Source organism: Trichosurus vulpecula, chromosome 4, assembly GCF_011100635.1.
Source record: "Trichosurus vulpecula isolate mTriVul1 chromosome 4, mTriVul1.pri, whole genome shotgun sequence".
In the NCBI taxonomy this organism is placed as follows: Eukaryota; Metazoa; Chordata; class Mammalia; order Diprotodontia; family Phalangeridae; genus Trichosurus; species Trichosurus vulpecula.
The window spans coordinates 335,594,071-335,609,781 of NC_050576.1; the positions used below are offsets into that span (position 1 = coordinate 335,594,071).

Below are 15,711 nucleotides of genomic sequence, written 5' to 3' on the forward strand. Positions count from 1 at the left end.
CTTTTGACCCACAGTCCCATGAAATGACAAGTCCCTTCACCTTGCCTTTTTGGTACTGTTGACAAGCACTCACCTCTTCCCCTCACTGACCAGAAGCACTCATTCTGCTCAACCCTTCCTTCTTTCTCTACCATGAAGGTCAATCAGGCCCCTTGTCTGGTGAACCTCACCCTCAGGTACAAAAGGACACTTGGGAAATATCATGGCACAGAAAACAATGGAACAAGAAGGGAAGAAGTTAAAAGAAAAGACAGAAGGTACTGGGTCAGATTTTTTGTTTGTTTATTTGTTTTAAAGAATCAAGACTTCTTGAGAGCTTACATAATGAAAATACAGGAGCTGATGAATATGAGAAGGGATTCTTGGAATAAAAGAGTAGCTGATCGTCAAGATTCTTCCTTTTTCATTTCAGGAAATAGGACAGTAATCTCTTGGGCTCAGAACTGACAGGGCTTATTAAACGGGCTTTAAGCATTAGGAATACACTACTGGGGACAATACTGTCAAAATGAGCTAATAAGTCTCTTCCACATTTAATTTCTATGATTCCATTACAATTCCAAGTTATACATTCAAAAAGTAACAAGACACTGAGAGCAAAGAACTTGAGAGCAGAAGTCTACATAATAGTTTATTTAAATACTTATCCTAACAGCAGAAAAGAAAGGCGAGCCAAATCCCTTACATTATTTATATAAGCTCTCCTCCATACAGAAATGTAGAGAGAAATAAAGCCAGTAATAGTTTTACATGTTTCTTTCTTTTTTCAACTGTCTCTGATTCCTATGGACCAGCCTCTCTTCCCACTGACTATATGGACAGTGGTTGACCTCTGGCTGTCCTGAACCATGGAACTCCCCATTCTGATAGTTCTGACAAGTTCCTCCCTCTCCCACACATGGCAGTCATGCCCCCTTCCCAACCAATCTTTCTCTACAGAGAGCACCTGGGCTCCTTGCCCCCATGATCCTTCTTCAGGTCAAGCTGAAAATTACAAATAAAAAGGCTACCATGAAATAACACCATGTGAGATTTACTCAAAGGATGACAAGGTCAAAAGCAAGTGTAAAGATGAAAACTAATACAACTTTGTCTAAATAATATAAAATGTAACACACAAGCTCCGAAAGAAGTTCAGAATAAAACGTCTTGGCTGGTAAGTTTGCTTAGTTCAGATGACATGTTTCGTTTTTGTTTTTTGGATAAACAGATGTATTTTAGAGGCTTATGCTAAGATGCATGTTTATGGCGGTATAATAAATTAGATTAGGGTGGACCTATGCCAAACAACAAAACAAAGTCCAATTTTGCTTCTGGGATTAGTTCAATTAGTGATGAATAAGACCAGAGATTCTATCTTCACAGAACTCCTCTTCCTACTCTCTTCAACTCTAACCTTTTTTTAAAATTTCAATGAACATTAAATACATTTTCATCTGCCCTTTCTGTTACTTTAACCCTTCTTCCTGAGCCTCCATGGTCCTACCTATTATCTCTGAATGGTAGTAGAATGCAATGTTCTTGTGGAAAAAGGTTAGACTGAAAGCCAGAGTGATTAAAAGTCCTTAGGAAGCATATGGAGCTGGTACATCATGGGGATAGCCAGATGTCACCTTTCTAAGGGACTATACTGATTTTGAATACTTTGATTTATATTCCAAGAATAGCAAGTCTCCTCCCTCCTTCTTCCCAGTTTTTCCTTCCTATTCCTTCATACACTTTGGATACAAAGAAGGCATCAGCATATGTTAGTTCCTAATATCTTTCCACATCCACTCACTGAAAGAACACTTATAAAATCAGAGTAGAACCTTGAGAAATACATACAATCTACACCTGCATCCCCCTACATCCAGAAAACCTATAATTTCTCCTGTGCTCCTCCTTTGCAATCAGCTTTTACACAGTGCAACCATTCTACTTCACTAAGTTTTTATTTTTATTAGGAGAAAAGAATTCTAAATTTGATAGGGAAAAAAGAAAGATAAGACAAGAAAAGAAAAATAAAAGAAAACCAAGAATTTGTGACAAATATTGATTCAACACCATGCTGCAATCTGTACTGGTATGCTATCCTTTAGATCTCAATCTTTTGGGGGTAAAATGGTATCTCTCTTTATGCTCTGTTTAATACCTGACTCAATATGGGCATTTCATTATTCATCCAATTTTGAAAATTATACACTTTGGGTGAACCACCTCAGGGCAGGCGTGACCTAATATTCTATTTTTGAGTACTACCCTGTTTTTATAACATTAGTTGTGATCCTCTAAGTTTGGCAATATGCCATTTATGTCTATTTTACAAACCTTGTCGTGCTGACAGCCTGAGCAACATGAGAACATTTATCTTTATAAGGAAGGATTCAAGCTATTGGGAGTGAGAGGCAAGGAAAAGCAGGAGTATTAGCAGAAGGACCACCATACTGGGTACCAGAAGACCCAGGTGCCTTCAAGTCCCAGATCATGTTGTGATTGTCACTGTGGGGAAAACCACTCACCTTTCTGAACCTCAGTTTTTCTCATCTTTAAGATGGCTATGATGACTACTACTACTCAGTGCCTTCTAAAGTTATTGTGGACTGGGAGCTTTCCGAAGCTGCAAAGCACCATATAAATGTGGGCTTACCTTATGTTTGATTCAGTCACCCATTAAGTTGTTCCCACTGCCTTATCTGCAGCTGGGCAGATAACACCTAGCTTCACTCTCAGACTCCATCCCTTAGTAGCCTTCCCTTAACATTCATCTCACTGGTCTCAGGGTATGAAAAGTCACCCTAGGGAGGTGATTGACAGAGGAAGAGGAAAATGAAGGAAAATGGAGGGAGGGGATGTTGAGGTCTGAGACCAGAATACCTGCTAGTCTTTGGGCCTAGATGAGGAAAGTCAGCTACCAACCTCTGAATGAGCAGGGGTTTATTTTCATCACCAGAGCTTAGTACAGTGCCTACCTCAAAGTAAAGTGCTTAACATAGGGTTTTTGAATGACTAAACACATTCATTGACTAAACACAGAAACTGAGGTTTGCTGAGGACTTCCTTAAAGATTCCCAGTACTTGCTGGCTCTTTGCTTCCTGTGACTTCAGAAGTTTCAGCTAAAGAAATTAAGGAAGAGTCAGAGATAGGCACTGTGGATGTGGACAAATCACTGTCCATAAAATGTATGCATAAATTTAGTGTGCAAGTTTTTTCAGTCCAGTACAAAGCTTGGTTTTCCTGAACACTGTGCCAGGACTTCCTGAATCCAGCCCAGGCACTCAGCTCTCCATTCTGGTAAAACAGAACAAATTAGGGCTCATGAGAAATCCCTGCCAACACTTTTTGGTCTCCCCAAAACACCACTCTCACAGACAGGCAAAACGACCTGAAACTCCTCAGTTGGATCCTCAGAGTTAAATCATCCATATCCAGGTTAAAACGCAAACAGATCTCGAAGTGGTGACACAGTAAGTTATTATCAGTCATTAATTCCACAAAGACAATTAGTTTATTAGCTCCTTCCTGACTTAAGCAGGCCCCAGCAGGAATGGAAGCAAACAGCTAGGGTTTTAGAAGGAAGTTACAGGTAGAGATACGTCAACATCAAAGAGCTGGAGAAAGCACATTTGTAACGGCAGAGTGCAGCAGTCAGTGTCACACAGCATCAGGACCCAGCAGGAGGGTAGCAGGAACCTGATTTGGGGAGGGGCAGGAAGAAATGGAGAGGAGGCAAAGGATAAAGGAGGGGGGCACAGCTAGGAAGGTAAGGATGAAGCTTTGCCTGGGACTGGTCCCTGGGGGAGCATTTGTCTGCTGCTCTATGTCCCTTGGGGGCTATCTGAAATTCCTACCACAGCTCATTGCTTTTCAATTCTTTCTGTTAATACATTTATTGGCCGTCCTGACATTATTAAAATCAGCCCGGTTCCTATTTTACTTTCATGCAAAGCAATCCCTTTCCCCTCCCCCCACAATATGACTTTTACAAGCAGAGATACTAGTCCTGCCCCACAATCCTTGGTCTGCCCACACAAGAAGGAACACAGCTTCACTAAGTGTTTTTCTTTGAAGTCAAGGTACTGACACACGAAGATTTCACTGCAGATCAAAAGATTTCAAGCGGTGGGTCACCAGAGAATATCAAATGATAAGCAAATTCATATTTCTAAGGTAATTCTACCAATTTATTAGCAATGCCAGCTCCTGTTCCACAGCAGGGGAAGTAATAATGAAGCTTTGTTAAAGGGCACCTCAAGTAGCTTTTTCATAATGCCATTTCTTCACTTGTGATAAAGTCATTAAAACTCCACTGTCTTCTTGAAACTCTGCATAAGAATTTACCTCAAACCTTTCGTGCAAAATTAAATATAATGGTTCTCTGGAAAAAAAGTAGTATCTTTTTGTGTGTTGCTACTGATGTATTTAAATGTAATGACAATCAAGAAAAGGCTTTAAAAAGCCCAACACATCTCAAGGCTCACCTAGACTATTAGACATTAATCTTCTTCCTTTGAATATTTGAGTTTTCATGAATGAATGAATGGATGGATGACTAAGGGATCTGTTAAACACTCAGTATCAAGGGCTGAGCCTGGTGCTGGGGATATAATACTAAAGAGAAATAATCCTTTCCCTCAGGAAACTTACATTCTAGTAGAAGAAGAAAAAAACATGGTGGGTGATATTGGCTAGAGAATAGTGTTTTGGTCTGAGAAGTCACAAGGATGGTGAGTGGAGTCACATAACCACCCACTGAAAAGCCCTTTATAAAAGCAGTGGTCATATCCATTTGCTTACTATTACCAGAGTGAAAGGTTTAAAGCAGGAAAGGGAGGCATACCCAGTGGCATGGAAGGAAGATAGCCAGAATGAGATACCCAATGTTGGTTTGGAGCCAGTCAGATATAGTGGGCTTTCATCAATCAGGACAGCAGAGGCCAAAGGCAAACAAAAGCAACAATTCTATTGAAGACAGGATGGAAAACATGAATATACCACTGGCATCCACTGACTCCATCAATATCACACAGGATTGGTACAAGCGGTGTTCATCTACCTATCAGCAGCACTTTTGTTAAAAAAACAGCAATATGTCTGGAACCCCAATACCTCATCTCCCTCAATTCCTAAGATTCCAGGTTAATGCTGTATCATTAAATAAGAGCTTTCTAAGAGTGGATTGAAATGCTTTGTAAGGTATTTGAGGTCTTAGAGGCATGTTGGATCGGGGATTCTTTTTTCAGGTGGAAAATATGGCAACTCGAAAAGACAAGTTCAGGGGACCCCTTAACATTGCTTAACACTGGTGTGGGTAGCAGTAGATGGCTGCTGTAGCTCTGTTCAACTCTGAAAATCTATGACTCTGGAATTCCACAAAATAACTTAAGATAAAAAACATTTACTACACATGGCTGTGGGCTAAGAGGAAGGTACATTAAAAAAAGAAACCTATCTTTCAGAAGTTTATAATCTAGTTGGCTTAGAGTTTCTTTGTTTTTGTCTGTGCCATCTTATACATTCAAGTCAATTTAATTCAGCAGATTTTTATTAGGTGCCTACTAATAGCATGGTACAGAGCTAGGCACTGTACTAGATACAATGGTTGGTAAAATCAACTGTAAACTTCCTACAGAAAATAGATCAGGCTTCTATATTTGTCTCTGCATAGCACCTAAAACATTTATCATCCTTAATAATGCTTTCAGTTTCACAACTCTGTCCGAACATCTGGAATTGCATGTCATATAGACATCTTAAATTCACATCTTAAATACATCATGGGCCATCTCCAATCTTCCTGATAGATATGTGGCCACTGGACCCAAATGGCTCCAGAGAAGAAAGTGAGGCTGGTGACTTCATACAGCCCTCCCTCACTCAAATCAAATTCAATTACAAGTCATGTCATCATTTCCCTGATGTCACGGTCCTCTTCGAGAACAAAGGACAAACCACACACAAATTCACCGTGTCCAAAACATGTGCATCATCTTTCATGACAAAAACCTCCCTTCTTCTGACCAATACAACTTAACAGCTGTAAATCATACCATCCTGCCAATCAACCAGGCTCTCAACATAGGTGTAATCCTTAACTCTTTACTCTCTCTTATCCTATGTATCTAATCAGTTTCCAAGCCTTGTCGTTTCTACCTTCACAACATTTCTCATTTATGTTCCCCTTTCAGCTCTAAAACTGCCACCACCCTTATCTCCTCAAGCACAGGCCACTGTATTAGCCACTGGTTGGTCTCCCTCCTCGCCCCATGCCAGTTCAACCTCCACTCAGCTGTCAAACTGATCTCCCTAAAGCACATGTCTGACCCAGTAACCCTCTATTCAATAAACTTCAGTGGCCCTCTTTGGTGTTTAAAACCCTTCATAACCTGGTTTTAAAAGGCAGACCTCCTTCTACCTTTCTAATCTCTTTACACCTTACTCTCCTCCCCTATCCCCATGACTCTGTAATCCAGTGACACTGGCTGCCTTGCAATTCCTTGAACAGAACACTCTATCTTCCACCTCTGGGCATTTTCACTGGCTATCCTCCATGCATAAAACACCCTCCCTTCCTCATATTTACCTCCTGGCTTTTCTAGCTTACTTCATGTCTTAACTAATGTTCTGCCTTCTACAGGAAGTCTTTCACAGTCCTCCTTAATCTTAGCATTTTCCCTTGGAAATTATCTCCAATTTATCTTTTATACATCATTTGTACACAATTATTTGTTTTATTTTTAATTTATGGAATAAAATAAGCATTTCTGTAAACACTGTATAATAAAAAAGGATTGCATACAAAACTGCTAACCTATTATGTTCAACTTGCTATTTTTAAATATACAAAAATATACAAATTAGTTTTAAAATATACAAAATATAAATATATAAAATATACAAAATATATTTTAAATATATAAAAATATACCAAGAAGTTGCATATTGTTTTTTCCATTAGACTGTGGGGTCCTGAAGAACAAGAACTGTCATTTCCCCTTCTCAGTATCCCCAGAGCTCAGGAAAGTATCTAGCACAGAGTAGGTGCTTAATAAATGCTTCTTGATTTGATTTAAAAAAAAATCCATATGCAAATGTAAACAATGTGTATACAGTTCTGGTCCCCTTGATCTTACTCTGTATTATTCTTCATAAGGGCTTCCACATTTCTTTGTATGCTTCATATTTATCATTTTTAACACTATAATATTTTATTACATTAACATACCACCATTGATTCATTCTCCAAATTCTGAACAAATAGGGTTTTCCCCCATTTTTTCTGTTACAAATATAGCAGCTATGAATATTTTGCACAGTTAATATCTTTTTTTCCTATAAAAGTATCTTAGAAATAAAGTTTCAACAACAGAATTGTTGAATACAAAACTATAAGCAATTTTGTGACTTACTGCATAATGTTCTCCAAAATGCTCTATTTTGTTTTTACCAATTTCAAATCCTACCAACCAATTTTGTTTTTGCCAATTTTAAGTCCTACCAACAATGTCTTTATGATGCATGTTTCCTGGATAATAATGGATTTTGGTCTCTTTTAACCATTTTAGTAGGAATAATAACGTGGTTGTTTAAAATTGCCTTGATTGACACTCTCGTGATTATTAGTGACTTTTAGCATTTTTTTCCATATGGTTAATAACATTTTGTATCTCCTTCAAAAACTGACCGTTTGCATTGTGAAAATTTCATCACTGGAGACTAGGAGTTAGGCAGCTAGGTGGCAAGAGTAGATAAGAGTACCAGGCCTGGAGTCAGGAAGACCTGAGTTCAAATGTGACCTCATACACTTACTAGATGTGTGACCCTAGGCAGTCACTTAACTGTATTTGCCTCAGTTTCCTCATCTGTAAAATGTGCTGAAGAAGGAAATGGCAAACCACTCTAGTATCTTTGCCAAGAAAACCCCAAATGGGGTCACAAAGAGTTGGATACAACTGAAATGAGTGAACTACAACAAAAGATACGCTGAGTGTCAGATAAAATAACAGTAAATGCTCTTCCAAGACTGTCCCTTTTAAGATTTTAGAGATACTGCTTTTCTTGTGCAAAGTCCTATGTAACCTCTCTATACTAAAACCCATCAACTTTTTCTCCAATGGTTTCTACTATTCTATTGATAAAAAGTGTTTTTATACATAGTGATGGTGCTGCTAATGGTGAAAATTCGTCAACTCCTAAAATTGTAGTTCAGTGTTATACATCTGAAGTAAATCTGAAGGTCTGAAAAGTAATGTTCTGAAAATGTTGACTGTGAATGCTTTAATGGGTCCCCAACCCTGTTCTTCTCTGAAATTGTTAACATTATTAGATAAGCAGGATGGTGCCAAGTTGTAGAGAATTGAATGGCAGATGAAGGAGTTAAAACTTAACTCAGTGGTCACCAAGGAACCCATAAAGATTTCTGAACAAAAAATAACATGAACAAACCTATAAACTAAAAGGAATGTACAAAAAACGTTAAGTTCAAATAATAAGGTGTTTTGTTCAAATCTCATTCAATAGGAGGATGAAAAGGGTATAACTTTTCTGCTATTTTAGAGGTATGTAAAATATATTTCAAAAAGAATCGAGAAATAGATAACCAAACAAGTAATTAATTTCTTTCTAATATCCATAATCAAAATTAGAATAAATGATATCAAGATATAAGCAGAGCCCATTTTCACATGGATAATAAGTGGATAGTGCTTTTTAATAAAGAAATATTTGGTCAAACTTTCAGGATGATATTCTGCTTCTGCCTGTTAAAATACATTAAAATATTTATTTGGGGGAAAGATCAGATGAAGTTTCTATTTAATCCATGAAACCAATAAAAAGATGGCCTTTTACAATGTGCTGTCATGGTAAGACCTCTACACTCAGCCATACCTTGCTTCAAACTCTGCCCTGATAATTTCTAGTGGGAGGCGCTCTGATTAGTCATTTAGTTGCTTCCAGGCCTCTGTTTTCTCATCTGTAAATTGGAGATAACAATATTTGTATGACCTCCCTCCCAGGTTTGTTGGGTTGAACATGCTATATAAATTTGAGTTCTTAGCCTTTTCTGAACTTTAAACCTTAACCCAAATTCAACTAATAAAATTAGGCAAGAATGATGAAGATGATGCCTGAGGATGGCACAATACTTTCTCATTGGTGGTTCAAGTTGTATTTTCAGGCTTGTTTTTCATGGTTTTTCCATTACCTTCTTCATCACACACACAGGCACACACATACACACAAACGTAACCGCATGCACACACATGAATACATTTACTGCTTTTTGAGCTGAAGAAAATGTTGAGTCACTCTATAGTTAAGAGTATGAAATATAAATGAATGTTTCATTTTCTTCTCATCAACAAAGAAAAAATGCAATCATAATTGAAATTAAATATCAGAATATATTCACTTTTCTATGATCAAAATATATGGCTATAAATATTGTTTTCTATATACTTATATTAAAGGATCCCTGCACCAAGGAATAAACCAACAAAGGAGACTTCAGAGAAAAAAAAATCAGCAAAAAGTAATGAGGGAGAGTTGAAAGTTATCTAATTAATCTGGATGGGATAATAAGTCTAGTCAGGTCAGGAAAGCCACTTTATTTAACCAAGGAATGCAGAAGCATTCATTAAGTGCTTATTGTGTTCATGGCACTAAACCAGATACTAAGCATGCAAATAAAAAAGCAAGATGATCTCAGCTTTTGAAGCTCCAGTATTATTTAATCTGGGTTTTACATCTATGTTGATCAGATTCACTTAATGATCATGATATATTACTGAGTGCTATGCTGATATAAGTGATAGGATACTGTCCTAATTATGACAGTGACTTTATAGAAATGTGGACATTCTGATATGGATGACCAGGATAAATACAGTCAGCAGTGCTAGGTGACCATAGTACAAGATGGCTAGACCTGGAGTCAGGAAGGTCTAGGTTCAAGGTCAGCCTATGATACTTACTTGTGGTGTGAACCTGGGCAAGTCACTTAACCTCTGCTGTCTTCAGTCTCCTCATCGATAAAATGGAGTTTAATGATAGCACTTACCTCCCAGAGTTGTGGTGAGGATCAAATAATATTTATAATGCGCTTTGCAAACCTTAAAGCACTATATAAACAGTACTATTTTTATTCATTAGAGTTAGACCATCTAGAGGTCAGCTGTTCTAACTCCCTCATTTTAAATGTGAAGGAACTAAAGGCTGAGAAAGTTAAGTCATTGCCTAAGGGTCACACTGATAGTGGGACAGCTAGGTGGTGCAGTGGATAGAGCACCTAGCCTGGAGTCAGGAAGACCTGAGTTCAAATCTGGCCTCAGACACTTAGTAGTTCTGTGACTCTAGGCAAGTCACTTAACCCTGGTTGCCTCAGTTTCCTCATCTGTAAAATGAGCTGGAGAAGGAAATGGAAAACCACTCTAACATCCCTGGCAAGAAAACCCTAGAGGGTCATGAAGAGCCAGAAACAACTGAAAATGACTGAACAAAAACACATTGATAGTAACAGAGCCCAGGCATGAACCCAGGTCCCCGGCCCCTCAGACTTCATAATCGGTGATTTTATTGTTGTTGTTGTTGGGTATTTTCTCCCTCACTGCCTCATGCTGCAACCTCAATCCTAGAGAGTCAATGCGACCACCAGTTCTACTCATTGGCCTTTGTCAGTGGCCTTAGTTAGAAAACAAGTGAATTCTAAATGTAGAAATAAATCCTCACAGTGTCAGAAACAGGGCTAAGGTTCTAGAGCCTCAGCAAACTACTGGCCACCATAAAAACAAATCACCTTTACTCCCATAGCACTTCAAGGTTTACAATATGCTTTAGAAATAGCAAACCTGAGAAGTAGGTGATGCATACATCATTATCCCAATTTTTAGGGGAGGAAACTATAGCCCTGAGAGTTTTAAGTTATTTGTCTATAGCCACAATGGTAGTAAATATCTGTACCAGAATCAATCGATGAACATTTATTAAGTGCCTACTACACGCCAGACACTGTGCTAAGCACTGGATCTTCCCCTCACACCTCTTACTTGAAATACTATTTTTATCATCTACGCCGCACTTGTTTTATGTAGCAGACCATCCTAATAGGAGGTTTGATTGCTCACTATTTGGGGGCATGATACTCCATTAAGATGATGTCCAGGATGGACCCACTTAATTCTGCTTTATAGCAAATGGAGAGATTCCAGAGTATTATTTTGAAAATTATTGTGATTGTCCAATGGAAACAATATGTAATATTTTATTCAGGTTTTAGAAGAAGAGATAACCCCACGCAAGTACCAAAGCATCTGTCTGTTTCTGTTTTGTTTCCTACCTCTGGCTTTCCTGACTAGCTTAAAAACAACTGTTCCATAATTCAGATCGCCAATATACAGCCTTGCACACCCAATGAAGTAATCAGCTTATAAGATGATGCAATCCCACTGCCCTTATCATTATTTTAACTAGCAGAGCTATAAATGTTAACAGTTTTGAAATTATCCATGCCCTTTTAAAAAATCCAGCAGCAATCTCAGACTTTAAATTTTTCAGTAGCCATGAATTAATTCAACAGTTAGGAGATGTGTTTAAAGTAGTATTTCTACTTTGCTTTTACAGACACTTCAAATATACTGACCTTCATTTTGATCAAGTATCCCCTTCTTCTTATGGTGTGAAACAGGATAAATTGAAATGTCAATAGAAAAATTCATCCTGCAAACATGAACTACCCTATACCTCTACCTGTACTCGGCCGTTTCCCCATTTTTAAAGACCCAAGCTACATCGAGAGACTAGTCTTACCTTTCCTGGTACTTATTCTTTCTTCTTTGTTTTGGATTTTTTATTAGGCTTTTCAAAACATTTACCAAGCTACATCTAAGTAGTGACCATATGGTTCCCACGAGGTGAATGAATATACCTTCCTAAAGGCCAGATTGCCTGCACTCACAAATGGATAGTGTTAGAAGGGGCAGACGGATAGGTATTATTCAGCATACTGGAGTGTTACATATGTGTCTGCTAGAGACCTTGGCTTAGGTCTGGAAATGATTATCTCTATCAGGAAAAGGTTTGGGGGAGGGGTGTTTAGAAACCTCAACTTACCCCTTGTTCAGATTCCAACAGCTCTGTTTTGACTCTGACTGCCGGCATCCCATCAAGCATTAACATTCTGTTCTCAAAGGTGCTGATTTTCTGAAAAGAGAAAAAGAAGAGGAAAGGAAATAAACTATAAAACATGAAAGAATATTTCTGACATCTGCTTTCCATGCTGCACATCTCATACTGCTAAACTACTTTTTAAAAGCAATGAGATGTAATTAAATGAGAATATCAGCATAACCAATTATCCCCCCCAATCTGAAATTTCATTTGAAATGATGACCAGGAAGTTGAATTAATCAGTCTGATTTTCTGACCTCTGGGTTGGAGGTCAGGCTGTAATAAACCAGAGTAGGGAAGCCCTCCCTCAATTTATGTAGGGCTGGAACAATTCATCTCACTCCTGCAAGAGTGGTAGAGGGAGGGGTCAGTCAGATTTTTCCATTCCACAGCTCTGGAAAGTACATAAAAGGAAAAATTGGATGGTCTAAATCACACCTAAATGATAATCAGTTATCGGAAATGTGTAAATTATTTTAAAACAAGCACACAGAGTACAAAATTCCAGGTAAAAATAATTTTTATAATGATAACAAATTCTAATCACATTCAAACTTCCTTCAAATCAGTCCCCCAACATTTGCTTCTTGACAATTTAAACATCCTTTCCAATATATCCCACAGTACATGTCTCAGAAGATCAAGTTAGTAAGAATGGGCTGCTAAGTAGTATGAAGGCATATTTCTAGAATAAAAGCCATTTACTTTCTGAATTAATTTTTTGTGGTTGTTTTCATTTTATAAAAATCATTTAAGAACAGCTGTCTAGGTTGTTTATTTTTTCCTTTTTAAGAACCAAATCAACTAAATTTATTTCTATTAATACTTATAATCTCTGTATTTTCTTAAGGTAGTTAGATGTTGAGGAGTCGCATGGTCATAAGACATCATGTTTCTGTTTTAACAGAATTGCTAATATTAGGCTCAGAGAGTATACATTTTCATTGCAGCCTTTATCCAAATATACTTAATATGTTGGAAAAACGGTTACACTGTAAAGATTCAAAGAATATTCACATTTTTCCAAAAAAAAAATGCAGATATGATTGAGGTGGATCTGCTCAATATATCAAGGTAGTACTTTCTTTGTATCTCTCTTAGGTACTTATGTTCTATTTGATATTGCAGTTATTTGTATATATATCTTATCTCTTCAGCTAGACTGCATGCCCTTCAAGGTCAAGGACTAGGTCTTTTTTACCTTTGTATCTTTCCAAAGCCTAGTACAGTCCTTTGAGTATTATAGGAGTTGTTTTGTTTTGTTTTTTTTAATCAGAATTTCAGAGCTGGAAGACACTCTGGTGATCCAATTTGTATTTGAATAGGAATTCCCTCTAACAACATCTGTAGCTAGCAGGAATCCAGCCTCTGCCTGAAAAAGTCCAATAAAGAAGGGTCCACTGCTTCTTTCTAAGGATGCCCATTTCACTTCTGGATACCTCTAGCAGTCACTAGGTTTGTTTTTTTCCCTTCTATCAAGCCAAAATCCACCTCTTTCAAGCTTATCCTATAGGTCTTCCTCCTGCCCTATGAGGTGAAGAACAAGCTTAAGACTTCTTCCTTATGTCAACTATCACACTCCTCTTGTCTCTTCTATAAGCTTTCCCCTTTTCCTTCTATTCTCTTTCCTCCTTCCTTCCCTCTTCTTCTGGATCCTTCTTTAGCCATCATTTTAGCTCTTCTCTGAGTAGTCTCCATAATCAATGTCCTTTCTACACGATATCACCCAGAATTAAACATAGAATTCCAAATGTGGTCTGACTAGGACAGAATGCCAGGGAGCTATCAAACTCCCCTTTTGGGATCCTTACACTTCTCTTAATGCAGCCTTACTTTATTAGTTTTTCCAGCCACCGCCGTGTTGATTCATACTGAGACTGTGGCCTATGATGGTATTCAGATATTTTTAATGAAATGTCTAGTGCTGCCTCTCCTATATTATTTTTGCAAAGTTTTTGCAAAATTTTATGAACTCATGTAGAGGCCTTTATTTTTATTCTTTTTAAATTCAGATTTGGCCCTTTAGTCTAGTCTATTGAGACATCTTTTGTGATTCTGCTGTTTATCTAAAATGTTACCTATTCTTCTCAGCTTTGTGTCATCTGCAATTTGAAAAACATGCCATCTATGCCTTGTTGATTATTAAAATTCGAATTAAAGTATATATGAAAATATATGGGTATAAAAAATCAATCTGATTTCTGGACGTATTTGTATTTCTTATATTATCACAAATGGTTATCTACTAAGGTGAAACCTTTCGCTCCATCCCCAACCTTTCTCCTGAGTTCCAGAATATACCTCTCAAATGTAAGTTCATCATTGCCTACCACTTCTAGCATGCTTCTTACTCATAAATTCCCTATTTCTTTTAAATGAAGGCGCCCCTATCTTCCTGCCAACCACAATCCAAAAACTGCAATCATTTTTGAATCTTCTCTCTCCACTACCAACTCACATTCAATTTATTACCAAATCCTGTCATTTATACCCCCACCTATCTTCCCTATTACTGGAGAGGGAAACCCCAAGCTCCCAGTCCTTCAGGCTCACAACCTAGGAGTCATCCTGGAATCCTCATTATCTCTCACCATCTCACCACTCCCATATCCAAGCTGTTGCCAAGGTCTGTCGATTTTGACTTTGCAATATCTCTGGAGTATGCTCCCTTCTTTCCTCTGACACTGCCACCACTATAGTGCAGGCCTTCATCATCTCATACCTTGACTGCTGCAATGGCCTGCTAGGGAGTGCCTGTCTCAAGTCTCTTCTCATTCTCCATTCAATCACTAAAGTCATTTTCCTACAGGTCTGATAATGTCACTCCCATCCCTACCCCCTCAGTGGCTTCCTACTGCTTCCAGGGGCAAATACAAAATGATCTCTTTGGCATTCAAAGCCTTCATAACCCAGCCCCCTCCTACCTTTCTAGTCTTCTCACACCTAATTCCCTGCCATGTACTCCTTAATCCAACGACACTGGCCTCCTACCAGTGTTCCAAGAACAAGACCCTTCATCTCTCAGCTCCAGACGGTTTCTCTAGCTGTCCCCCATGCCCGGAATGCTCTCCCTCCTCTCTCAAACTATTGACCTCGCCCCCTCCCTTTAAGTCTCAACTAAAAAAAAAAGCCTGACCCACCCCTCTTAATTCTAGTGCCTTCCCTTTGTTAATAATTTCCTATTTATCCCGTATATAGCTTGCTTTGTATATATTTGTTTGCATGTTGTCTCTTCCATGGATCGTAAGATCCTTAAGAGCAGGGAATATCTTTTGCCTCTTTTTGTATCCCCAGTGTTTAACACAGTGCCTAGCATATAGTAGGTGCTTAATAAATGTTTATTGAATTGAGCTGAATTATACTTCTGCAAGATATCTCCCATTTACTTTCCATTCCCACTAACACCACTTCAGGTCCAATCCTCACTAACACTATTGCAATAAGCTTCCTAACCAGGGTCCCAGTCTCTAGTCCTCCTTTGGCCTAAATCTATTCTAGACTTGGATGACTAGAATAATCTTCATAATGCATAGTACTAATCAACTTGCTCTATTGTTCAAAATTTT

General features: G+C 38.1%; 1 protein-coding gene across 1 annotated transcript in view; it reads right to left on the minus strand.

The window, feature by feature from the left end:
- Positions 1–15,711, minus strand: part of KLF12 (Kruppel like factor 12) — a 191,940-nt gene that overhangs the window by 162,766 nt on the left and 13,463 nt on the right. The window contains exon 3 of the mRNA XM_036755754.1: positions 12,089–12,178. Coding sequence (XP_036611649.1) covers positions 12,089–12,178 — 90 coding nt within the window. The remainder of the gene's footprint in view (positions 1–12,088; positions 12,179–15,711) is intronic.